The 27,269-nt window shown below is 42.8% G+C and overlaps 1 protein-coding gene across 1 annotated transcript in view; it reads right to left on the bottom strand.

Moving 5' to 3' along the window:
• Positions 1–583: 583 nt before the first annotated feature.
• The window catches only part of Clcn5 (chloride voltage-gated channel 5), a 151,876-nt gene continuing 125,190 nt past the window's right edge, over positions 584–27,269 (bottom strand). The window contains 12 exon segments of the mRNA XM_032889868.1: positions 584–1,903; positions 3,446–3,662; positions 3,813–4,211; positions 5,534–5,720; positions 7,846–7,922; positions 7,925–8,387; positions 8,618–8,698; positions 12,743–12,949; positions 13,539–13,661; positions 17,698–17,885; positions 22,474–22,573; positions 25,143–25,294. Coding sequence (XP_032745759.1) covers positions 1,813–1,903; positions 3,446–3,662; positions 3,813–4,211; positions 5,534–5,720; positions 7,846–7,922; positions 7,925–8,387; positions 8,618–8,698; positions 12,743–12,949; positions 13,539–13,661; positions 17,698–17,885; positions 22,474–22,573; positions 25,143–25,294 — 2,285 coding nt within the window. The 3' untranslated portion in view covers positions 584–1,812.

Below are 27,269 nucleotides of genomic sequence, written 5' to 3'. Positions count from 1 at the left end.
AAAAAAAAAACCCTCTTTGACTGAGCTGGGGGAGAGGCACCGGAATGTGCCGAGGCTGCTGAGGCTGCATGAGAAGGAGGTTGGAACAGGCTTAGAGATCAACAAGGCTGAACACTCACCCAACAGCACAGTCCCACGGCCATGGGCATCTGACAGGGAAACAAGGGAAACGGAGGCTTGGCAGTAGCAATGGGGCCATATGGCAAACAAAAAGGCTGTGTGTGTGTCACCTCTAGTCCAAGTGCTATGAAACTACGGAGCCTTGGCTTACAATTTAACTAACCCTAGTAGGTATTTTTGCTGTTGTTGTTGTTGTTGTTGTTGTTGGGAATGATTAACTAAGCAGACTGCTCCATCCTAAAGGGGATTCACTGCTGAGGAGAGAGGCGAACAGAATGGAAGGAGAGTAATTGCACATGGATAAAATGATAGAAAATGAAAGAGTGGTTGGGATGCTGGTGGTGGCTCATGGATTCCACCAGGTGTTTCTAGAATGTGATTTTTTTTAACTGCCACAGTTGTAGGAAATTGAGACAGGCACCTTTTTTAACTGGGTACACACCTTTGGTGTCATTGGCCCATCCTACACCTTGGTTTTTAGGACGGCTCTGCATTTTAGTTAGATGTCTAAGGATGGCACCTCAAGGTAATTGCAGTTGCCTATCCCGTTCCAGTTCCTTCCATACACATTGAAGTATCTCAAGCCTACTTCACACTCACAGGAACAGCGGCCTGTGGTACATACTCTGTACTGGGAGGAGCACAGGCGTCCAGTTATTTTAGCACTGGTGATCTATTCAAAGAAATGCACCGGGGTGCTAATGTAGCAGTGAATCTTCCCTGCTTCACCAGCATTCAACCTAGACTCAGTTCCAGATACTGTTCTTAGTCCAGAAGCCTGAAGCACCATCGTCCATGGAGGTGGCATCTGGGTAAGAGATTGGGTTAGGACTTCACACGATGTGACATTCCTAGCCACAGACTTTTGCTCAGAACCTTTACTTATCTTCACTTCAAGAAAACCGGAATAAATGACTCCTAGCTACTAACAGATTTCTAACAAAGTCCTCGTCTACTAGCTAGCATTGCCATTTGGAAAATTAGCCTTCCTTCAGCCAAGGAGAAAGCTCTGTAACTTAACTTTGTGCACTTCAAAAGACCAAGACAAGCAGGCCCTCAAGGTCAACCCCTCGGCTTCACTTGGAGGAGAATAACCAAAGCAGCAGCACTGTCTTCTGATGAGAAGGTAAACGGAACAAACAAAGAGCGCTAAATACTGGAACAGGAATACGAATTTAAGTGAATCTTCACAGTCTAGAAAACGCTATTTCCTTCTGGCTTGCCTTTCTGTGGCTTGAAAGGCAAAGCCCCTTAGTTCACACTTCCTCTCCCATCAAATGACAGTTAGAGTCTCCCTCCAACACATGATTTTTACCATGCGTTTCCTGCAGGCTATTTGTCAGAATAGTTGGAATTTTTCTTTGCATAGTTTTCAGTGATTGCATATTGCCAAACAATTATTTTTAAATTAAAAAAATAGTTTAAAGAACAAACATAATTAAACCATACCATCTTCTTCACTCTTTCATGAACCCTTCCTAACGCAGTATCACAGAAGCCTGACTGTATTGTCTCCTAAAGAGATTAATTTCCAGAAATTATGTAGTGCAACTGATTAACTTGTAGGAAACAGACAACACACTAACATGACTTCACCATCAAACATGGGAAATGTGTTTTGGGTACCCAGTTAATAAAATACATCCATGGTCCGCAATGTCCTTGTTTTACATCCAAAACAACCCCATGCTTCTAGTTGAAGAGAATGGACTCGGGGTCTTGGTTTGCCATCTGCGCTATGTGCTTTAACACATCCTTTTTGGTAATGATTCCAAGTAGGCGCCTGAAAGACAAACACGTAAAAGAGAAGCAAAGTAAATGGACAATGAAAATAGAGTTCTTAACTGAAGGTGATGCTGGTCCTCCTTAATTAAGCCTTCTCAACTTTGTCTTTGCCCACACTATCTGTTCTTGGAGAACAATGAGCTAACAGGAGGATGTATAGTACCCCAGATTAATGGAGCAATCAATGCACATGGCCCTACATACAGTGACACTTCTACATCTACGTCTCAGGGCCCACATTTCCCTCTGATTTAATTACTCTCTAAACCTATAAACGCTACCTACTGACTACAGCCCTGTTCAAATGCTCCCCTAACCCCAAACATCGCCCTATGATCACTTGTGTGTTCCTGCCTTCTGTGGAACCATGCACACTACTCAAGGACAGAGAAAGGTTTGTTCACTTTCATGCCTCCCCAGAATCTCATGGAGTATCTTCTTACATGAGTTAGGGTTTCCAGGAGTGGTGAATATATACCTATTAGAGAAATTCTTCTTACTGACTTAGCTCTTATAAAGTATTAGTTCTTATAGAGTTGTTAGGTTAACATAAAGTATTAAAAACAAGAAAACCCTCCAACACGCTCCTCAGCCTGTGCTCTTTCCCAATCATAATAGCAGGCTTCTTTGTTAGAAAGCATGTATTTCAGGAAGAAAAGGCCTTGGGCTTGAAGTTCAAAGACTTGTGATTTATTGCCTATCACTACCATCTATTCAGTTAGGGGCCTTAGAGGGACCATTAGACCTCACTGAAACTTATCTATTTTTTGTCCTTAAAAATAACAAAGGGATTGCAAGAGTCAAGTACAAAACTCTTCATTTGTTTTGGAGACAGTGTCTCATGTAGATCAGTCTGGCCTACACTCACTACGTAGCTAAGGGTAGCCTTGTACAACTAACTGATTCTCTTGCTTCTACTACCCAAGGGCTGGGATCACAGGCATGTGCCACCACCCTGGTCAACATTCTCCTGTAACCATGACTTTGGTTACTTAACATCAATCATAGTTGGAAACCACAGTCCAATAAGCTATTTTAAGAGGAAGGGGAATTCTGCATTACCAAAACGTTTATGACAGTGCCTTGTTATAATTGTTCTACTTTATACTTATTATTTTTACTGACTATGTGACTTACACATTAAGCTTTCTCATAGGTGTATGAATATACAGTAAAAACTCATTATATATGAAGGTTTGTACTAGCCACAGTTTGAGTTTTCCAGTGGTGATCTTGGAAGGTATTTCTCAAGGGCTGGAGGGACCACTGTACATCTCAGACACCATTACAATTTCAGTGATACCTGTGCACAAGAGCACAGTTTCTTTTAGGTAGAGAAATCTGAGTTACTGATGATATGCAGCTAATAAGTTTGCAGCTCTCAAACATTTTCTCTTCCCTGAAAGCCATTAATCATGTCTACCTTCTTCTTGAGGCTTACCAAAGGCCTAAAGTCTTTGTTTAATTCGGGGGTTCTCCCCCTTACCTCTCTATTCAGTTTCTCCCACATTCCAATCTACCTTCAGTCAAGGGTGCTCACCCATTGTGTGTAACCAGGCACTGGCGCAGTCCCAGCTTGCGGAAGATATCCACTACGATCTCCATTGGCGTAAGGTCTGTCACAGTGAAAGGGCTGAGATCCAGGATGTTCCGAAGCTTCAGGGTAGGGGGCGTGTATGGAGGCATTGGGGGTGAGTGCTCCGTGAAATAAATGATGGACGTGCTCACAACCCCGTCCTGTTTCTTCCGAGCATTTTCTATGAAAAGAGAAGAAAATGAAACGTTGAAAGTTAAAGCGCTAGTTCTCCATTCAGTCCCTTAACTGGACCTCTCTCTCTTCCCTCTCGTCTCCTCAATTTCATGCCCAGTTATCAAGTTCTTTTATCCCTTTTCCAAAGCATCCTTACCAATTGAAATAATGAGATCTCTCCGAAGAACAAAGCCTACAAGTCTTTGTGACTCTCGGGACACCACCACCGGAAAGCCGCTGTACGTGGTCTCACTGATTATGGTCTCTACATCTTCCACAGTCATACTGTCCTGAGTAAGGACAGTCAGCAAGGGATCATTCCTCCGGGGCTTCATCACATCCATTGCCAGAGTCTTATGAGCAAATTCTTCTTTGGCTTCGAGAAAGGGGTATCCATTGAGACGGATGTGGGCATCATAAATGCCCTCTCGCCCAAGAGCGTCTGCCACCCACTTGCTCGTCATGGCTGCAGCCATCAGAGGTACAATATATTCCAGGCCACCAGTGAGCTCAAACATTATGACAACGAGAGAAACAGTCATCCGAGTCACCCCGCCTACAGAGAAAACAGACAGGAAGCAAAGCACACGAGTCGTTACAATTGCAAGCCTGCTGTGGGTTCCATGCAGAAAAGCACGGACAAGATACTAGGACAGGACTTCGGCAACCGTGTACATTCCAGACTGCAGCAGAGCAAGGCCCTCCAGCAAACAGGATTTCAAGTTCTCAAAATAACAAAGCAGAAGCAGCCTTCTAGGTTTTATTTTAAAAACTCATTGCTTTTTTCCCCTAATAGTGCATGCTCATTTATGAAAATTTTGCTGACAATAAGCGGAATAAAGTTTACAAGTTTTTTCCAATACAAAACCATGTATTTCTATATAAAAGCAGAGTAAAAATTTCAAGTTTTTTTTCCAATTCAAAACATGTATTTTACATATGTGAGCTCTCACATTTTGTGTAGTTCCTCACTGCATTTTTTCTCCTATTGTATGTTTGGAATATTCAACATTATTACCAATTTAAAATTATATTACAAGGCTGGGGCACCAAGCAAGCTCCATTGGGAAAGTGCCTGGCTGTCCAGTCTGATAAACTAAGTCTGACCTCCAAGACACCAAGACTCCAAGACTCCCCCTTCCTGCTACAAACTAAATGGAGGAGAAAGAAAATCAACATCACATCAAAGATGCTAAACATAGCAGCAGCCTTGGGGCACAGGTCCGCAATCCTAGTTACTCAAGCGGTGAAGACAAAATCATGCGTGCCAGAAGAACTTAATGAGATTCTGTCTTAAAATAAAAGGAAAAGAAGACTTAGAATATAGAAGTAGAGAACTTGCCTAGCAAGTAGCATAGCTCGGCATAGCTTGGCGACAAGCCCTAGCATCACACACAAATAAAATATATGTTAAACAGAACAGAATCATGTTTAAGGGCTGTAGAATATATGGTGGGAGCATAATTTATTTTACAAGTTCCTTAATGTTCAACTTTCAGTTGGTTTTCACTGGTGGGCATGGGGGCTGATTTGGTGTACAGACAAGGTCTTACTATGTAAGTTAGGCAGGCATGGAACTTGAGATCCTCCTGGCTTAGCCTTCCACCGGCTGACTACAAGCACATGGCTAATTTTTGTTCTTATAAATAATACTGTGATACACATTCTTAGGCAGCTATGTTTGTCCAGATTTCTGATGACTTCTCATATATGAGATATGAAAATTACCTTTGTTAAAAATGTTTGTGAAATAGTAAATGAAGAAGAAATGGATAATCATGACGAAAAAAAAAACCCACTCTGCAGTCTGCTGTTTCTTAGCACTCTTCATTTGTACGTCATTGCTAGGGTGACTTCTTTGACGCAAACATTACTCACCTAAGCAGGCGGCAGCCCCCACCATGGCATAAAGGCCCGGCGTGATGCAATCCGCTCCCTGGCTACACCAGCTATTGAAGATGCCCCAGTCGTGGTGGTAATAAGCCAGTTGCTCCATTCCGACTCCTAAAAGGCGGCCTGCTATAGCACCGACAGCCATGCTGGGGATAAAGAGACCAGAAGGAATCTGCAAAGAGAAAGCACAAGGTGGTTAGTGAGAAACGACGCTGTTCTTGGCACATGGTAGGGTAGAGGACTGACCCTCTGCGAAGCAAACAGGCCAACGACACTTTAACTAAGCACTATGCTACCAAGTGGCTGCAAAGACTTAGATGACACTACAGGGACTAGAGGTTCTCTGGGACGTGCAGGCAAGGATGACTTCGAAGACGCTTACCCTGATTCGGGGTCCATCAGGCAACAGCCTGAACTCTCCAGACCAACACAAAACTGGAGGCAGAAATTAGGCCTTTCCCAAAGAAAAAGGAAAATAGATGGAATTTCTCATATATGCAGACATTTCCCCCAATTCTGAATTTGTATCAGCAACAATCTACTCTTTGTTGACTATTGGGTTCTATGCTAGATGGTCTACAGATAAGATTTTATAGATGTTCTATAATAACCCCAAGAATTAGATATTATTAGTCCCCAATAACAGACCCCCAAGGTTTAGAGAGGTTAAGCCATTTACCCAAAGTCAAGAGTTAGTGAATATTAACACTGGTATTTTCATAAAATAATGACACATACATTGCATCCTAACCCATCAGCCACACCAAAAAGAGGGCACAGGCAGTTTCCATGTACCCTCTAAGAACACAACAGAAAATTAAACCGAATTTTCAAATGAGGTAGTGACTATAGCTGCATGCTTAACCCAAACAGGGAACATCCATTCGCCTTCCTGTTTTGTTTCTTGGCTTCTAGGAATTATTACCGTTAAAGGAAGGAAGTGATGTAAGCACAATCGGAACAGCTAGGGTTCTTAGTGTGTACGGGACATTGGAACACAAGCGAACATGGTTATGTCTGAGGAGCTACAGATTCCCTTTAAATAAGACCGTGAAACAACAATGTTGAAATTAACCCAAGAAGCACCCTGAAACTTTCTGGGGTTTTATCCCATCCCTGGTTCAAATATCTTTCCATGGAGAAGAAAGGGGACAGTTTGGTAATAGGGCACAGAAGAGAGGAAACAAAGAAGAGGAAAAACCTAGGAGAGAGGAAGCAACTTCAACTGATTTTCTGTTTTCATTTGTTCTCAAACACAGATATTATAACAAGTATTAAAGGTAAAGATGTACTTTGAAGTAAGACATACCGATTGTTCATATTTCTTAAGTACTGTGTAAGAATTGGATATGTGTATACAACAGGCAACGATTGGATCAGGATAATTACCATATCTGTCACTTGAACATTCATTATATCTTTGTCTTAGGAACGTTCAAAATCCTCTCTCCTTTCCTAAAACATGCAGTACATTATAGGTCTCGTCACTTTGCCATAGAGCACTAGACCTACTCCTGGGACAACTGTACTTCTCTGCATGTACACGATTAACTTCTGTAGCTTCTCCATGTAAGGATGTGCTTAGATGGGTGTTTACACTTCTTGTGGTGTGTGTGTGTGTGTGTGTGTGTGTGTGTGTGTGTGTGGTATGTTTGTGTGTAGGTCAGAAGACAACGTCAGAAGCTCATTCTTGCCTTTTACCATGTGGGTTTGGGAAATGAGCTCAGATCTACAGGCCTGGTGACAAGTACTGCAGAGCCATGTCACTGGTCAGTCGTCTATGATTTTGATAGTTTAAATACTTTAATATTAGCATGTGTAGTGGATTCTGCTGGTTAACAAGTAAGCACTGACAGTAACTGTAAAAATTTCACTCAGCCATGTTGGGTCAAGATGGTAGAGCGTTGGTAACCTCACGGAGTTCAGGCTAAAATCAAGCTTCTTTAATTAACTCTAACATGGACCCTATGAGGACTAACAGTGTGTTAGTCAGACATTGTATTTTAATAGAAAACGATCTAGCATGAACACCCCACTATACTTTTTGTAGGGAAAATTTTTTCAACATAGAAAAGGAAAAAAATGTTTTTTTTAAAAACTCATCGTGAGGTTTGCATTTGACCTAAATAAAGGTACCAGCAAGCTGAGACAAAGCTAGCATTGTCCACCACGTCCTGAGAGCATTTGGAGCTAAAGGGGCTTCTGGGGAAATCTGACACCACACTATCTCTCAGGACTGTAGGAAGCCCACATCCATACAGAACATTCGCACAGAGTTCACCGGGAGAATGTCTCACCTTCATGCCAAAGGTGAATATAGTAATGACTATTTTCAGTATGAGTGTCAAAGCCAGCTGCCACATGGCACTGTAGACCCCACGCCAGCAGGTCTGTCAGGCAGCTCACCGCCTTTGCTAGTGTTGAAGTGGTTCTCATAATCACAGAGCTTGGAGGAGTCCAGGAGGCCGCAGTCATTGAACAGTTCAGAAATGAGCTCACTTGTGCTCATCCGGGTATATTCATTGGGGAAAGCCAAGATGGCAGTGATGGCTGTCACAATGAGGACCTCGACGACAGGATACTTGCCCAACTGTGTGGTTTTACGCTTCCGACACCAGGCAATGTTTGTGCGGATAAACAGAGCGCCCCAAAGGCCACCGAATATGCCTAGCACAATGAATGGCACGAGCTCAAAAAGATGCCATGGGGTGTGGAACTCCACATAAAATAGAACTAAGCGGCTGTTTCCAAATGGATTGATGGAGCGGAGCGTGAAGGCGGCCACGAGAGCAGCGAAGAAGGAACGCCACAGTGTTTTGAGGGGGAAATAGTAGCTGACCTACAAGACAGAAGGCAAGAAAGGAAACTTGGTCAGTATGCCAAAACTGTTTCAAATGAAATGCTGGGGCTGTTGACATTATAGTGAAGACTGAAAACTTTCCAGAAATTTCTGGTTATGTGCCAAAGGACCAAGTTGGGTAGAACACCTAGGAACTGCAACATACATCAACACTGGCCAAGATTTCTACTGTAAAGGTATGTGCACGCTCTATAGACAGAAGTCATTACCTCTTCCAGGCTGAACAATACTCCACCAATAGGGGCCCCAAAGGCGACAGATACACCAGCAGCTGCTGCAGCTGATAAGACCTGCAATCCAAAACATAAGATCAGCAATGGGATAACATGGCTTCCTTACATTCAATCACATTTTTAAAGGAATGTTAACAGGCACAAAGAATTAAAAAAAAAAACCCTACATGGCTAACCACTTTCACATAAGCAATGCTAATTGGAGTCGACAGGTTATACTGAAATGTGTGTGCGTGTAATCAGAGGAGAGCGATCAATCAATTTGGGAAGGAGTGAGAGGAGCAGATGGAAGAGGGTGGAGAGAGGGAAGGAGAGACAGGAAGTTGTGTACTTATATTTTAATAAAAAATCTTAGAAGGAGCAAAAATACACAATTTACATGATCTATAACATAAAAAGTGATATGTCCTTGGAGGGCAAATGCTAGATGTTGACAATATACATTGTTCATGTGTTTAAACAAAAACAAACGGCCTTTACTTTCTGAGTGAGGCATGTGTTCAATTCTAAACTGAGGCCCCTGACAAGTACTTTGCTGTGCTGTTTCACAAGCATACTGTTTGGCATATTTTATTTTTTGAAATTATAATTATATCATTTCCCCCTTCCCTTTCCTCTCTCCAAAAACTCCCATATACTCCTCCTTGCTCTCCTTCAAATTTATGGCCTCCTTTTTATACTAATGTTTATTACATGCACACATGCCTATGTATGCACACAGACATATGTAAGTCAGACCTGTATCTCAGTCTGTATAATGCTCTATATAGCGTGTGTGTTTTCTGAGCTCGCTGCTTGGCACTGAATAAGCAACTGCTGTGCTTGGCCTGTGGCAGATGCTTTTTCTCACTTCTCAGCAGTCCTGGGTTGTATGCAGGTCTTTGTGTAGGGCTGAAGCCTTGGCTCTCTCCCGAGGCCAGTTTAGGAAACCTTTAATGCGAAATCATAGACGGCTCTAGTAACATAAGAGCAGTTACGGTTTACAATCGCCTACCCCCGTAGCCTAGTCCAGTCTCAGTGGCCTGGAGAAACACAAACAGGGAGGCAACTGGACTTGTGGAGGCAGAGGAGACAGGTTGCAAGGGAAGTGGAGGGAATAAAGCATCAGGAGGAAAGATAGACGAAAGGGGGGTGGGGACAACAAGTGGTGTTTAGAGAGGATTGCCCCGTGTGTGGAAGCGTGGGCATGGGAAATGTGCAGGGCTCACACTAGTGACGTGAACAGACTAGAATGAATAGGAACAAGTCATTTCCTTCAATACTAGTAGCTGTGGAGAGACATGATTCCAAAGCATATGTTAAAGATAAAATTGAGCAAAATTAAGAATTTCTGGACAAAATAAGTGGCTTTCTGGCTTCTTAGTCCCTGTTTCTCCAGGACTGGCAGACCATCTAGGGAAATGAAGGAGGGCAAGAAGGGAACGCTCTGGTGCTAACCTTCAAAAACTTGAGAGCTTTGAAAAGTCGTAGCTCAAAAGACTGTCCTTTGAGACGGAGAGGGAAGCCAAAACTCAACTTGTAAAAGGAGAATTTCCTGGACGGGTTTCGGATGAAATAGGAGCGGGGCAGGGAGGAACAGGACTCTTGAGTTTTCTATTAGCGAATGGAATCTCTGCACCCCCTTTCCACTCGCATCTGCTTTATTTCCACAGGTCTGCTCACCCCTGATAAGGCCACTGCTCCTAACACGCTGTGCGGCTATTGAGAACCACCAGATAAGATAGCTTTCACAAGGCCTTGGGTTTAGACCCCAGCACCACAGGAAAAAACATTAGGGATATATCGGTGCTCTGGAAAATAGACTGAAGATCCAGCTGTTCAGAAGAGTCCACATCTGGCAAGCTTCAGAATAACATCTCAGCTTTTATAAGAAATCTAGTTTCTAGCTCAACTCCATCCCTGTAAGGCAGTGATACCCACCACCATTTGTGCCCCTTAGAATGGTGTTCTTTTCATGATTTCACTTATCTAATTTCACATAGCTTCATTTTTTAAAAGATTTATTTATTTATTATATATAAGTATACTGTTGTGTGTCTTCAGACACACATCAGAAGAGGGCATCAGATCCCATTACAGATGGATGTGAGCCACCATGTGGTTGCTGGGATTTGAACTCAGGACCTCTGGAAGAGCAGTCAGTGCTCTTAACCACTGAGCCATCTCTCCAGCCCCTCACATAGCTTCTGTGTTCTTCTCCACGTGACAATCTCCTCACACGCCTCTACCACTCCTGCTTGCTTTCCTCTCGTTACTGACTGTTCCAGGAACTTTCCCTACTTAACAACCCACACTTAAAAACTCCAGCATTTCAGTTTCCAGAGCCTGTGGTTAATCTTTTTGTGTTTCTTTTTCCTTTAGGAGAAATCACTAGGTTCCAATTTTATAAGAGGTCCTTTTTAATGAAATGATCTTGGCCTTGGCCTATTTCATCCATAGTTTTTTTGGACCCTTCAAGGAAAATAAAGCAAGAACTACTGCTTCCTTAGATTCTTAATATTGCACAATAAAAGCAACCAATGACTTGGGATGATTTCTTAGAACATTCTTCCTCCTCAAAATAGTGCACATTAACACCTGGCTGATGTTAGCACAGGCACAGAAATACTACAGTGGAAACAGTTTAGCTGAGCTGAAGTAAGAGGCAGGCAGAGGGTGGTCTAACACAGGGAGGAACTAAATCAAGTGTGGCATTTAGTAGCAAGAAACAAAGAAAACTCTGCCATTTAAAATGCGCTGTTTATATTTACTCCTCTAGCCACAGCAAGTCTATCATTTTCTGTAAGTTCTTAAAAAGATTTATTTATTTATTTTATGTAAGTACACTGTCATGCTCTTCAGAGATACCAGAAGAGGGCATCAGATCCCATTACAGATGGATGTGAGCCACCATGTGCTTGCTGGGATTTGAACTCAGGACCTCTGGAACAGCAGTCAGTGCTCTTAACCATTGAGTCATCTCTCCAGTCCTTACTGTAACTTTTAAAAAAATTTAGCACATATATATGCATACAATAATGAGTTCAAGTCCTCACTTCTTTCCCTCTGCCTTATTTTCCCATGCACCATAAGTACATGTTGTTCACAGTTTACAATAAACTCATTTCCAAATATTCTGGGGTTTTGCGGATGTTCATCTTCATGCATACAGGTATGTGCATGTGAGTGCATGCAAATGTATGTGCAAGGGGAGGCCAGAAGTGAACTTGTACCAGGCACCATCCACGTGGTACATTGAGAAAGTGTCTCTCATTGGCCTGGTACCCGCCAAGCAGACAAAACTGGCTGGCCAATGAGCCACAGAGGTTTGCTGGCTCCCCCCACACACACACACACACACACACACACACACACACACACACACACACACACACACACACACACTGTGCTGGGATTAAATGTGCTACTTTTTGAAACACTGGGTTCTAGGGACTGGAGAGGTGGCTCAGTGGTTAAGAGCACTGACTGCTCCTCCAGGGGTCCTGAGTTCAATTCCCAGCAACCACATGGTGGCTCACAACCATCTGTAATGGGATCTGATGCCCTTTTCCGTGTGTCTGAGGACAGTGATAGTGTACTCACATACACAAAATAAAAAGATTTTAAAAAATATGTTCTAGGCCCCCATGTTTGCAAGGTAAGTACTTGATTGACTAACACATCACCCCAGCCCTAGATATTTTCTTCATAAGTGCATAGAAACATATTTTTAATTACTCAAATTATCCCATAAACAGCAGTTTCTGCAGTCTGATGTCAACAGTTCATGTCAATATACTTAGGGCCATCTCATTCTTTTACATGGATTCATAGTTTTCTGTGATGTGAGCAGAACACAGTTTTTATCAAGCCCCTATTTCATGACCTTTTTCTAATTTGAGACTTCTACAATATTAAAAGCTTTGTATTGATATCCTTAGACACCTGTGGATATACACATGCTGAGATGGCTAGACGATGGACTCCTAGAACTGAACTCGCTGCACCAAAAGCTATTTGAATTTACCCGAGTGAAATCCCCAAATTCTTATCTCTTCTGCTCCTGGGGGTGGGGAGTGTTTGCAGGGGGTGGGGCGTGTCATTAAAGTCACAGGTCCTTACCTCTCTGCGCTTGGCTTCATTCTTCCTGTATTTGTTGAAGCAGTGGCACAGGATGTTCCCACAGCAGCAAGCCACGTGCACTAGGGGGCCCTCTTTACCCAGGCTCAAGCCAGATGACACGGCCAGCACCAAAGTGATAGTTTTGATGACAAGGGTCCACTTACCCAAATAGCCCCTAATAATGAAACCACTCAGGATAGTTTTGATCTGCAGGCCAAACACAGAAAGATTGAAAACAGACTACATAAATAAACAAGGCTAAACAGTCAAAATCTATACCCCTCATGAGAACTCAATCTCTCCCCAGCAAGCAATATATAAGTACCTGTCCCAAGAGGGATCTCGGTGTGGGAGAAATGCGAACTTCCAGGGATTTGGGGGAGAGTAAAGTGCTGTGTGGCAGCTGGAAAGAGTGTTGTAAGGAAGAGAGTGGATGGCCAAAGAAGCAGGTTCTGAGGATAAGATCAATGTTCAAGAAACAGCCTGAGGAATACATATAGCCTGGAGTATTTGCCAAAGAACTATGACTTTGTCAGGGAGCAGCCAGGAACTAATATTGTAGTTGCTTGAGTGAAAACAATCTAAGGCCCAAAATGTTAGGTATGGGATTTGGGCCACCATCTTTCCTCTTCTAGCCCAAATTCTGTGACCCAGGCTGACAGGAGACTTAAAGGAAATTTAGGTGGACTGGAAATACCGTCAGGCTCTGACCCTGATTAACAGTAACCAGGCTATAGTATATGCAAGAATGCACAGAGTTTGGCAAAAAAAAAAAAATGGTTCCTACTGTACTCACCTCAGGGATTCCAGAACCACAGGCGTAAGGTGCAAATGCCTTGACAAGAGAGACAGCAAGGAAAGCAAACAGGAGAGCCCAGAGGACATACATGAAATAATTGACTATGTAGGCAAAGGCTCCCTGGAAAAAGACAAAAAGACAGACGCTGGTTTAGTGTAGGTAGCTGGGTGGGCAACTCTTCTCAGTGACCTTTTCCCAGGAGCACAGGCCAGGCCGAAAATGAACAATAGTGAATTTCTTAAACAACTCTTTGCAGGCTATTCATCTGAGGAACTACTGAAACACCATTAGGTCCCTTGGTACTGAAAATCACATGCCTTGCTGTAGTCAAAGGAAATTCTCAGAGGATTGAAAAGTCGAAGCCTTCAAACATGATTCACTTTTGGCTTTGAGACATTATCTCACTCTGCAGCTCTGGTTGCCATACAACAGCGTTCTCAACCTTCCTAATGCTGTGACCCTTTAATACAGTTCCTCATGCTGTGGTGACCCCAACCATAACATTATTCTATTGCTACTTCCTAACAGTAATTGTGCTACTCTTGTAAATCGTAATGTAAATACAATTTCAACATTTCCTGTTTCAACATCCCATTACCCTTACCTATCTGATATGCAGATGGTCTTAAGCAACCCCTGTGGAAAGGTCAGTCAACCCCTAAAGGGGTCATGACCCACACCTTGAGAACCACTGTCCTAGAACTCATCATGTAAACCAGGCTGGCCTTGAGGTCCTAGAGATCCAACTGCCTCTACCTAGAGGCAAAGACTGGGAGGCCAAATTCTTCGCAAGAGAAGGCTTGGTTAGTTTTTGATGCAGGCTCTTGATATATAGCCTTGTCTGGCCTCTAACTTGTAGCAATCCTCATGCCTCTGCCTCCCAAGAACTGAGACTGCACACGGAAACCTTAGCTGGTTCCAGTTGACTTTTTATTGGTGTTTATTGTATGATTCCATGTCAAGTTTAATAAGGAGTACAATAGCCTCCCCAGTTTCTGGAGTGGGTGAACTCTGACTACATATTTAAAGTGATGATGAGCTTCAACATTCCATTACCCTTCCCTACCTTGGTGTTAAATTCTCACGGATTATACTAACTAAAATTTCTAAACATTGTTTTCTTTCTTGATAATTGTTTACTCAGCATGGTTAGTGTAAGGAGCATGATATTTGGTGGCAGTGTTGTTCCATTTTGTTTCAGTCTTGAATTCTTAAGATTTAACCCTGAGTCTCACACATACTAAAACACATGTTCTACCACTGAGCTATACTCCTATGTTTGTTTATTTAGTTGAGATTTTGTTGCCTTGAGACTGGGTCTCATGTAACCTGTGTTAGCCTTGAAATCATTATGTAGCAGAGGGCACCCCTGAACTTGTTTATCGTCCTATCTCCACTTCCCAACTGTATGCTCGAGCTCCCATGTCCAGCTCTAGGGTGTGTGCATGGGTGTGTGTACCATGTTAATGTAAGTGCCAGCGGGGGCCAGAACGTGGCATTAGATCCCCTGGGGCTGGAGTTACAGGCGGCTGTGAGTTGCTGGATATGGGTGGGTGAGATATCAAACCTTGGTCTTCTCTAGAGCGGCAAACACTCTTCACAGCTCAATGATCTCGAGCCCACAAGCCTGGATATTTTAATACATATATGCATAATGAAATGATTACTATAGTCACCCTCCATAATTATGCTTCTTTGAATGTATAGGAAGGACATTTTCAGTCTTTAGTATTCATTGTTTGGTTTCATTTTGTTTTTGTTTTCCAGACAAGTTTTGCCTGTGTAGCCCTGGCTGTCCTGGAACCAGCTATGTAGAACAGGTTGTCCTTGAACTCACAGAGGCCTATCTCTGCCTCCTGAGTGTTGGAATTCTCAACTAGAGTTTTCATGTGGCACATTAGATCTCTAAACTTATTTATCCCATCTAATTGCTAATTTATACTTCTGGCCGCCTTCTCACCATTTCCCATCCCTCCCTGCCTTTGTAACCACCATTATAGACTGTTAAGCCTTTAACAACCATTCCACATGTAATGATTACATCTTAGAGAGACTGCTACCACAGACGCAGCCAGGAAGTTCATGAGTACAAGCTATCTGACCCTGATAATTCCATGATGCTCCAAAGAATAAAAAGGGAATACTTATTTTCATATGGACAGAATACACTTTTGATATGTATGTGTAATGTGCATGTGTGTATGATAATGAAGTAGGACACCTCACTGAGAATGATCCATTAACATTAAGGGGCTGGCAAATGGTGGTACTTTACCAAAAGGAATACTTAACACCAGGGGTTCTACTTAGATGACAAGTCCATGAAGCTCAGTGGACTTCCAACTTTGCCAAACATCAAGCACTGTGAGAATTTAATGGCCTGACATGGAGAATCAGGACTCTGCAGGTTTCTTATTTGCGCATTTGACAGAACTTTTCCATGATCTTAGGTCCTAGGAGCACAATTCTTTCTTTGTTCTTTAAGAGTAGCTGCTGAGCCAGTGGACTCCCGAGATGGGAAACAAAGAGGAAAGGCAGTGAAAAGGAAACCAGCAGAAGCTGGCCAAGGGCAGAGACCAGGAGGCCAAACTCTTGGCAACAGAGGACTTCTTAAAGCGTCACAGACTATTTCCCCCCGGGCAATGATTTCATTCATAAAAAGAGCCAAAGAAATCTACAGCTCGAGCAAATGTCAAGCTCTGCTTTACAAGGAGCTGTGGAACAGACCCATGATGAAGGGCTAGTTATTCAGGGACAGCACAAGGCATCGACTCACATCATCACAAAATTCCACTTCTTTCATCCTCCCTCTCTCCCTCCTGCTTTTGGTTATCATTTTGTATATATAGCTAGAGAAATGAAATGGGTTGGTGATTCCAGTCATGAGTAGAGAGCTCACCTAGTAGATTCAAGAGAACATTTCAAATGTTTTATGAACAGGGTAGATGGTTAAATTTTTTTAATTTATTTTTATGTATTTATTATGTATAATTATTATGTATGATTTTTAAAGTACAGTATGATACTTTGATACATGTATATATAAGGTAGAGTGATCAAATCAGGATATTAGCATTTTTACTTACTTAACTATGTCATGTTTATGTTTGAAACTTTCTAACTCCCTCCACTTCCTTTTAAACTATGTAAGAAGGGGATATGGATCACTGTCACCTAGAATACACATGGCCTGGGGCCCAATGCTTAGCCTCCTATCGATCATTAGTTGTTGTAAAGTACAGTTACAGTGCTGTTGCTGTTTGAACTGTAGAACTCCTTCCTCCTCTCTATTTGCTCTTCATTACACAACTTCTCTGTCCCCTTCCTTTCTCCGCTGCTAGTGACCTTTACTCTACTCCTTGCCTCTATGCAATCAGATGAAAGATACATTTTAAGAGCAGAAGCACATATTCTGGTCTTATGTCTACCTCACTAACAGAACAGATGAATAGAGAGGGAGTTCAAGGGGTACCGGTTTCTACTAGTGAACCTGAGAACTAAAAGGTTTGTTTGGTTTTGTTTTGTTTTGTTTTGTTTTGTACGCGTTTTCAATGGGAGAGATCTGACATATAACGAAGTACTGAAAGAAAGGAAGAAGCTGAAACACAAAATTATTGTGTGAAAATACTTGCTTAGACAATAATGAATATACTGAAAAAAAATGTAAGAGAGACTGGACAGCTTTATTTCCTAGATCTCTGGCATTTTGACATCAAACATACCTTTTAATTGGTCTAATTCAGTGCTCAGGGATAAACTACTTTGTGTTTCTATATGATGGACATGTTTTAAACCACTGCATAACGTTTTGTTAGAAATTACATCTTACCTGTTGTCGATCTGTGGCATTTCTATAGAAACTGTTCGAGAAAGGCAGCCTTAGCTACACGATGTACTAACAGCTAAGCAGTAGAAGAAATAGAAGACTTCTTTAAAACAAACCAAACTTTTAAATATAAGCAGAAAATGCTTCCAACAGGTCTTACTCGATAGAAATACGGCTGAACTTAAATCACAAAAGAAGACAGCTGGCCCCACTTTCTTTTCCATGAACGAAAATAGGGGAAGATTTCCTAATTGCCAGGAGTACAGTACAAAAACTGAAAGGCATATCAGGATGACATTTAGTGGTACAGAAGTCAGCGTTGGACGTTACCTGATCTGTGCTGATGATAAGCTGGGACCAGCTATTCCACTCCGGACATTTGTCTCTGTCTTCAAAGGTGACATGCTCGGAATTCCAGCAGCAGTGCTCATGGTTAAACCAGAAGCCCCCTGTGCATATCCCTTCTTTTAAGTCTGTCATCCAGTGAGCAGAGATGTCTATGAGGCCAGCTAAGGAACCTGTTTTAGTTGGGAAGAAAGGGAAAGACAAAGGTAAATCCCACTTCTGAATTCTCCCTTAGGGAGTTAGAACAGCTCTGTCAGTCCTAGTTCACCTAGAACTTCTTTCTGATTGTTGGCTTGCTTGAGATTTCACTTACTACCCTGACACGAGTGTTGGGCTGAAGAGATGCTTAAGAGCACATCCTACTCTTACAGAGTACCTGAGTTCAATTCCCAACACTCACATTGCGTAGCTCATAACTGCTTGTAACTCCAGCTCTAGAAATATTTCTGGGTTCCAAGTATCTTCGGCACCCACACTTATACATATATACCCACATACAGACACAAACACATATACAGGATTAAAAACTAAAAAGAAACACCAGGATCTGTGAACTATGTATACTTGGGGGAACAAGGGAGAAAGCAAATCACTTGGGGGAGAGGGAAGAGTTTGGTCTTGGGACTTACTAGACATAATGAAGGGACTGCTTTGGTATAGTTTAGGACTGGCATCCATAAAAGAAGTAATTCGTTAAAGATCATGAGACTTGCTAGGCCTTTAATTCCAGTACTCTGGGAGTTCAAGGCCAACCTGGTCTATTCAACATGCCAGCTAGGGCTAAATAATGAGACCCCATCTCAAAACAAAAAACAAAAAGATCATGTGATTTTTCCCTCACATCAGGTTGAGTGAACATAAATTCCCCACACTGAAGAATTTGCAATGCCTGTAGAGGGAAATGGATGGGGACTGTGGGTGACAGGCAAATCCTGTACAGCAGAATGTACACCGTGGACAAGAAGGACTTGTACAGTGGGACGGAGGCACTATAAGCTAAGGACATTACATTTATAGCGTAAAGAAATGTTATTGCACAGGTTGATGGAAGCAGAGACACTTCGTGTCTACTAAACCTAGGGTATAAACACACTAAATTCTCCCAGTATTTTGTGCAGCTTGGCGCCCAACTGGAGCCAAGGTTGTCCCTGAATCTGCTGCCTGCTTGTCCATCCCCTTCCCTTAAGTGGGCCGCCTTGTATGGCCTCAGTTGGAGAGGATGTGCCTAGTCCTGCAATGACTTGATGAACCAGGAAGGTGGGAGGATACCAAGGGGGGTCCCTTTCTCAGAGAAGGAGAAGAGGGAATGGGTGTAGGAGCTGTGTGAGGAGGTACTGGGGGAGGGTGATATTGGGATGGAAAGTAAATAAATAAATGTTTAAAAAAATGAATCAGAAGAAAATTCTCAAAAAATGTTTCAGTCTCACCAAGTAAGCATATACAGAATATCCCTCAAAGGAATTGACGAGAAAGGAAACAAAAGAAAGAGTGGGACCGTAAGTCCTATGACGGGTAAACTGATGGGCACTAAGACAGTTAAAGTACTTTACTTCTGGCTGTCATGTGCCAGTTAAAGGAAGAAACTCTGGCCAAGAGAAATGAAATGGTCCAGAATCGTGCTTTAGGAAAAATGGTAAAGGTGTTCTAAAACTCACAAGCCCCGAATCCCCAGACTGTTCCATTCAGACACACTGTTTCTCTTATGGGTCTCTAACATTTAAAAACAAAATGTCCTGTGTGTACGAGAGGGAAAAAGAGTCGCTGGCCACATAAAGACAAGAAACACATTAAACAGTGGAAGATATTGTGCTTACATTCTGCTGGGTGAAAAAGGCCATGTTCTGTGTATGTTTTGGTAAGTGCTACAAGGGTTCCCGCCTACTTGAGTGCTCTAGTCAAATCGAGCATTTTCTAACAGCTACTGTTGGCAACCCCAGCCCTGAGACTTCTGTTCCAGCTTTTACTCCATTTACTGCCTGGGTTCACAGAATTAACAAGGCCTTCTAGTTACATGCTTTGCTCTCTCGGGCTGTTTCATGTGTGCACTCTGTATTTTACACAGCACTGCTATCTTCTGTCCTGTGTTCTTTATTTCTCCATCGCCCTTTTTACAAATGGCTCTTTCTTCTCGAGCTATAGATTTTATTAGTCTTCCCCACCCCCAAAGGATAGTGTTGCGTCTTACCCTACCTACCAATGGTTTGTCCTTCCTTTCTTTCCAGTGACTATCAACACTTGAGATCTGGTTCCCAGCATGTAGCTGAGGTGTCTTTGAGAATGCTGAAGTGTTTCTAGTCACCAAATGTATGACCTTTCCTCCTCTATGCTCCTTCTGTTGTTTTCTCTACAATATCTGGCATTATAGACTACTCACAATCTATTATTGATCGGCTTCAAACTGTCTTCTCTCCAGCCAGAAGGCATGGCCGAGTACTGTCAACCATGGGCTGGCAAATGTGAGGGCCAAATCCTGTCCAGCTTTTACATCTGTCAGTAAAGACGTCCCAGTAACAGCCAGCCTTATTTGTTTACCTATGGTATCCAGTTACTTTTGTGCCACAATAGCAGAGTGGCATAGATCTACAGAGATCATTTCACTCACGACTCCTAAAATATTTAGGATCATCTGACCCCTGTAATAAAAAAGCAAAGACTGCCAACCTTTATTCTAAGTGATTCTTTTTAAAATTTTTATTTTCTATATCATTTGTGTATGTGCACACACATGTGCATGTAGACTCATAATAGAAACAAGGGGTCAAGCTTTGAAAGTTGGCTCTCTCCTTCCACCATGGGTTGCAGGGATCAAACTAAGGTGGCCTGGCTTGGAGAGCATCCTCCCCTGTTAAGGCATCTTGCAGCCTCTATCTCAGGCAATTCTCGGGATGAAAGAACCATTTCATATTTGCCATAGTCATAAGAGCAGCATCACCATGTATGTACTAGGTTGAGTGCTTTATCTCATGGAGTCCTCAAATTGAATATTTAATGTACTATCTCCATCTCACAGATCAGTCACCAGGGCCTCCAGGAGTTAAGAAACTTGTCCATAGCCACAATCTACCAGTGGCAGAGCAGGGATTTAAAGACTGACATTCTGAAACCTAAGTGTGCTGCAAAGTGAGCTCTTTGCCCAGCTTTTCCAGCTTTCCCGCCTAACTTCCTTTCAGCTCGAGATTCCAGATGTGTCTAGGTACCATCTTTAATGCAACAAGGGTGTATTTCTTGGTCTCTTTGTCTGATAGCATTGCTTCCCACATAGGAGTGGACGTTTACACTAGAACTTGCTGTAAGCTATATTTGCAGACAAAGTATACATCATATACTCTGTGTGTGTGTGGGGGGGGGTCCTGGTGCATATATGAATCAGAGGACAATTTGTGTAACAGTGAGAGGATAACTTGTAATAATTGGTTTTCTCCATCCATCATGTGACATCATATGGTCCTGGAAACAATCATATTTGGGCCATCAAGCTTGGTGGCAGGTGCCTTTATCCACTGAGCAATCTCACCAGCACTTTGGATAAGGGACACTCAAGTCATAGTGTTTGGGGTGGCCAGAGAAAGTTGATAGAGTTTTTAGGAAAATATGCTTCCATAATACCACTCAGAAACCATGAAAAAATGTAATAAGTTCCTGGGGGTAGGATCTTAATTTGCCTTCTTGTACCACCATGAGAGAGCCGTGACAGCTTTAGGAGACAGTAAGAACTACATGGTAGTTCTGCGCCTGTGATATCAGCAGTGAGGAGGTGAGGGGCGCCTCACAGGTCCATCAACCTGCATTATAGAGTGAGTGCAGGAACAGCCTGGGAGAAATAATGAGGCCCTGTCTTAAGAAGGGCTGTAGGGGTGACTCTGTGGTAGACTAATGTACACGCTTGCATAGCATGTACATCAATGTGGGCTTTTATCCCAAGGACTGGAAACAAGAACAACCAAACATCACGGCATCTTCTAAACCCCACGCCGAATATGCCAAAAAGCTGTGTCACCATAAAGGGCTCTTCCACACAAGCAGGGAGAGACTGGGGCCGGCTTCTACTTTAAAATGATCATGACATCGTACAGCAGACAAAGTGCGCTTAAATAAATATGTTTCTGCTTTGACTGGAGGAAGCTGACACTGGCGTTAGAACTCATTTACAAATGGGACACAGCGACTCCAAAAGTTCAGCAGCAATTCATTTCAGACGGGAGAGCATAGTACTTGCCTGAATTCTAAAGGGCCACATTACAATTCTGGGACATTCATTTTCAAAAAATTAATTGGAGGAAGAATTGTAGGAGCCGGGGGGGGGGGTCAGGGACAGAACAAGAAAACTCACAGAATCAACTAACCTGGGCCCATTGGGGCTCACAGGGACTGAAACCACCAACCAGGGAGCATGCATGGGTCTAACCTAGCCTGCACATATGTGTGTGCAGTTTGGTCTTCATGTGGGACTCCTAACAGTGGGGGCAGGAGCTGTGGCTGACTCTGTCACCTGCCTTGGAGACCCTTTCCCCTACTGGGCTGCCCCCTCTAGCTCAATAGGGGATGAACCTAGTGTTACTGCAACTTGATATGCAAGGCAGGTTGATATCCATAGGGGGCCTCCCCTTTTCTGAAGAGAAATGGAGGAGAGGGAAGGGATAGAGGGAGGAAGGGAGACAGAGGAGGAGGGAGGGAGGGGGAGAGGGACTGGGAGATGAGGAGGGAAGGAAAAGCTGTGGTTGGGATGTACAGTAAATTAAAGAACGCTTTGGTTTACCATACCTGATAAAAGGCCAATAAGGAGCATTAACAACCAACCAGAAAAAGCATCGCTCACACTGTGAATTAAGGCCCATGTTGACTCTTTGCTTTTATTGGTAATCTAGGAAAAAAAGAAAACATTGGTACACTCTAAACATCTTTCCATCATCTCCAAAAATATAAACTATCTGGAAATAGAGAACAATTGAGAATTATTTAACTGAGCCAATTCACCAAGGATGGTATTGAACTCCATCGATTTGTTGTAATATCCAAGGTCCACCCCACTTGACACCGTCAGCCTATGGACTGCAGACTTCTGCCCTGGATGCCAGAGTCTGGGAAGAGTTGATGCGCAGCGAAGACTGCTTCGTAGAATAAGCGAACACTAGCAGAGCTGAGTGGCAACTTGAAGTTTACTCACCTGGGCTGTGATTCAGTGAGGAGATTCCTAGGCCTTGATCCCACAAATCTGGAAAGGTACAGTGACCCCAGACACTAAGTGGTATTGGTGCTGGCCTCCTTCAGTTTCAGAGACCAGCAAGTGTATCTGGCGCTATCAGCGCAAACACACGGCTGGACTGTTCAAGTCTCACCATTGTCAGTTTAAAGCCATAGTGTTCATCATTTTATTTTGTTTTATTTTAGATTTACATTTTTAGAGAAAAAGAGAGAGAGAGGGGGGGGGGAGGGAGAGAGAACAACTTGCTGAAGTCTGTTCTCTCTATCACGTGGGTTCCAGAGAGCAGATGTAAACCATCAGACTTCGTACCAAGTACTTCTGTACACTTATTTAGCTTACTGGCCCATGTCCATATTTTTTTTCTTTTTTTTTTTCGGAGCTGGGGACCAAACCCAGGGCCTTTCGCTTGCTAGGCAAGCACTCTACCACTGAGCCAAATCCCCAACCCCCCGTGTCCATATTTTTGAGACCAATATTCTGCCAGTATCCTTATTGGTACTTCCCCTTCTTTAAAACACTAGTCCTTATCCTGAGAATTGATTTATCCCACCTCCATCTGCAGCAACATCACAAAGAATAACAAATTATAAAATATCAAAAGGACGTATTTTGAGGGCCATCAAGATGGTCCAGTGGCATGTGCATATGTGCCTGTGCGCGCGCGCGCGCGCACACACACACACACACACACACACACACACACACACACTCTATATTACACTACACTAAATTACAAGATTAAAGAGAAACAGAATCAAAGAAAGGAAACTGAGCCAGGTGATCACAGCACACACATTTAATCTCAGCACTCTGTAGGCAGAAGCAGGTGGTTCTCTGTGTGAGTTCAAGGCCAGCCTACAGAACAAGTTCCAGGACAGCCAAGGCTGTAACACTGAGAAACCCTGTCTCAAAGGAAAGAAGGAAGGAAGGGGGAGGAAGGAGGGAGGGAGAAGAGGAAGGAGGGAGGGAGGGAAGAAATACAGAACAAAGGAAGTGAATGAAATCAGTTGGGAGGCTTAGGCTAAACCTGTGTACAAGTAAGTAAGTTCAAAGCCAACTTGACTAACAGTAAAAGCCTGTTTCCAAATCAAAAGTGAAGAGGGTTTAAGGTATATCTTACCAACAGAGTACTGCCTAGCCTTTGCAAAGCCCTGGATTCAATCACCAGTACTGCATCCCCAAACAAAAAAGAAAAATTTTAAAGCCTGTACCTGGGACAACCTAATTCTAGGCTTCAGGTGTTTGTGGGAATCCTTGTCAGAATCTGGGAGAGGATCAAGAGTTGTATGTTTAGATTATCTGCCCAGTGAGTTCTAGGCTAGCCTGAATAAAGTCTCAATAAATAATAACAATAATAAAAGAATCAAAGGACCTTGGCAGATGGCTCTGAGAAAATTTCCCAGTTATCTGAGAAGAGAGGCGATGAAATTCTTTTGTCCAATGTAAACAACCTACACCAGAGCTCTAAATACCTATCACATTAAATTAACATCTTGGATATGACTTTGATCAGTCTTGTGGTTTCTGTTGGTACTGTATGCTTAAATTTACTTTGGTTTTATGGTTTTATAAGAGCTATAATCATATGGAGGTGAACCCATATTCTTCAGTACTGTATTGGGTTTGGGTAATTTGGTTATTTATTCCTTTGAAAGAGGCCCATTTACTTTCCTTGGCTTTAGAGACGTTGCTTTAAGAGGAAAAACACCATAAAAGGGAGATGTGACGGCAGAAGAGAATCTCGAACATTCCTTTTCACTTATACAAAGGCATGTTCTGCATTTCCAAACCGTGAGTATCCCTTTCAACAACCTCCTACAGGAAAAGAAATCACTAGGCACAACAAACCAAGGATGAAATCATAAATATCATACAAAATGGAGCCAGGTATGGTGGCGCTCGTCTCTTAATCAAGCAGTTGGAGACTTGAAAGAAAGAATGCTCTTAATCAAGCACTGGGGAGGCAAAAGCATATCCAGGAATTTGAGGTCAGTGTGTGCTACATAAGTGAGTTTCAGGTTAGCCTAAACTTGGGAGGAAGACTTATCTCAAATAGATGAGAAATTAAAAGGAAAAGAAAGAAAGGAAAGAAGAACCCTATGTTGACAATAGAGGTTGGGTTCCATCGGCCCTGGGGCTGAGAATAGGAACGGATACGACGAAGTTAGTTCTTTACCGCCCTCCCCCATGTTCGCAAACAGTTACTCACATACCATCATTGCCTTACCTCTCGGTGCCTATCTCGGTCTCGAGATTTCTCTCTCACCCAATCAATTGTGTTGAAATCATCATAGGTCCCTACACCGGGGATTGGCTCCTCCAAGAAGTCCATGATTCTATTTGAAGAGCCTATTCCACCACCATTGTATGACTTGTTCCCTGTATTGAAGTGCAAACAGATATTAGTTCATTGGACAGTCAACATTTTTAACGTCCCCCTAAACTATCTGAGGACCACAGTTTAGGTGCAATGCAATCACCTAGTGGGGCTATCTATCACATTCACAAGTTTCTGTGATCTAGGCTCAAATAAGGAGCAACTAAAGGTCCTAGTGAGTGGACAGGGACCCAGGACAGTACTAGCATAAGAAAGAAGTGACAGGACCTGGTGTGCAATGGAAAGGCATCTATAGAACAGAAGACATGGAGCTTGGAGCAGTTTGGGTTCAGTTCATGGGAAGGGGATGAAAGACTTCGAGGCTTTGCAAATGTCTTACATCAAGAACCACCTTATACTTTGCAAGGCAGTAATTTAATCCTCTGAGGTAGTTTTGTACCCAGTTGGAGACTTGAAAGAAAGAATGCTGGCCTCTCCAAGAGTTAAGCTGATTGGAATGTACAAATTCTCCTTCAGTAGATAGAATGCTTTGATCTCCGATATAATGAATGGGCTGGTAGAGACTTTTCCACGGTATGTCGGAAAGTTAAATATTTACAAGTAGAGATTTAGACAACAATGCTTGGCTTACCAATGAACTGTCCTTCCCTGATCCTTCAACCAGGCAACATCCGCATGCGCTCACTAATCATGGTTCTTAGTGTGCTTGGCATTTAGTTTGTGTGTTACAGCTACTTAGGTGTGGATGTGTTCTATCTGCCTTTTCTTGACTAGCAGGCCTTCAATAGTTTCTCCATATTGAATTTATCACTAGCCCTCCTACAATCTCTTTCTTTCCCCTTTGAGTCAAGTCTCGCTATGTTACCCAGGCAGGCCTAGAACCAGTGACTGTCCTGTGTTAGCCTCCTGAGTAACTGGTATTCTAAGAATGCGTCACCATCCCTTGCTCCCCACACTGCCTTAGCACATATGTGCTCGTCAGTAAACATCAGATGATCCAAAATGCAGTCAACAAATGGTAAGGACGAGGGGCTATTTAAAACTAAGCAGTTGTACTGACACATGGTGAGCATTGCTTATAAACTTGTTAAAAATATTTTGGCAACATCATCTGACGGAACAATATTTTGCTAGTAAACTAAAAATGTAAAACAGCATTGAGGAATCTATATAAATGCACACAGGAAGAATGCAGAGTAATTCCACCATTCAACGCACACAGCCAAATCTCTCATTTGCACCACCAATCATGACAGGGACAAAGGCTTCGTCCAGACTATTCAGGAAGAAACCTCTCTTCAGTAAAGGCCCGAGTTGGCCTCAGCTGACTCTTTCTCCATCCTCTCCCTGGCCAAGTCAGCTAGCGGCACATTCATGGCAGAAGTTTAAATGAACAAGATAAATGGAACCTGTTTTACCAATTGTAAGTCTGCTGACTGCCTCATTCACCTCACTTTTTACAAGCGATTCAGAAGTTTGAACGGAAAAGCTCAGCAGAGTCCGAATCATCTGCTGGAGGGTGAGTCACTCACCGAAGTGGCTTGGAGGAGGTGAACAAGTTAATCTTAAAACCTCAAACCAAAGTCCTTTTGCTATCTTCACGTCTACCTGGCTGTAAAATAGATGTGTGCTGAATCACTACCTCAGCCTAGCCTATCCTGTCAGTGTCATGCTGATAAAGAGGAGAGCTGCTATGTTTAAGAGCTTGGAGGGAGAAAAAGGGCAGAAAGAGAAGAAAGTGTGTGGGAAGGAGGGAGCTGAATGAAGCTGTTTCCATTCTCAACTTAAAACACTGAAATGAACGCAGGACAGCAAACAACCAGAAACTGACTCCTTCAAAGCAGGTTAATGTGTCCATTGAATTTCTAGTTTCAGAGTTCTCCTTTCCGGAAGGGGGGAAGGGAGGAGGCAGGATTTTAAGAAGCATCAGAGAGCTGTCTAATGTTACATTAGATATCAAACACGCTCCTCCACCACCCCCCCGCTTTAAGGCAAAAGGAAGAGCTGCAACAGCGT

This window comes from Rattus rattus, chromosome X, assembly GCF_011064425.1.
Source record: "Rattus rattus isolate New Zealand chromosome X, Rrattus_CSIRO_v1, whole genome shotgun sequence".
In the NCBI taxonomy this organism is placed as follows: Eukaryota; Metazoa; Chordata; class Mammalia; order Rodentia; family Muridae; genus Rattus; species Rattus rattus.
Note: the sequence above shows the minus strand (reverse complement) of the source record. Positions and strands in the feature narration are given on the sequence as shown.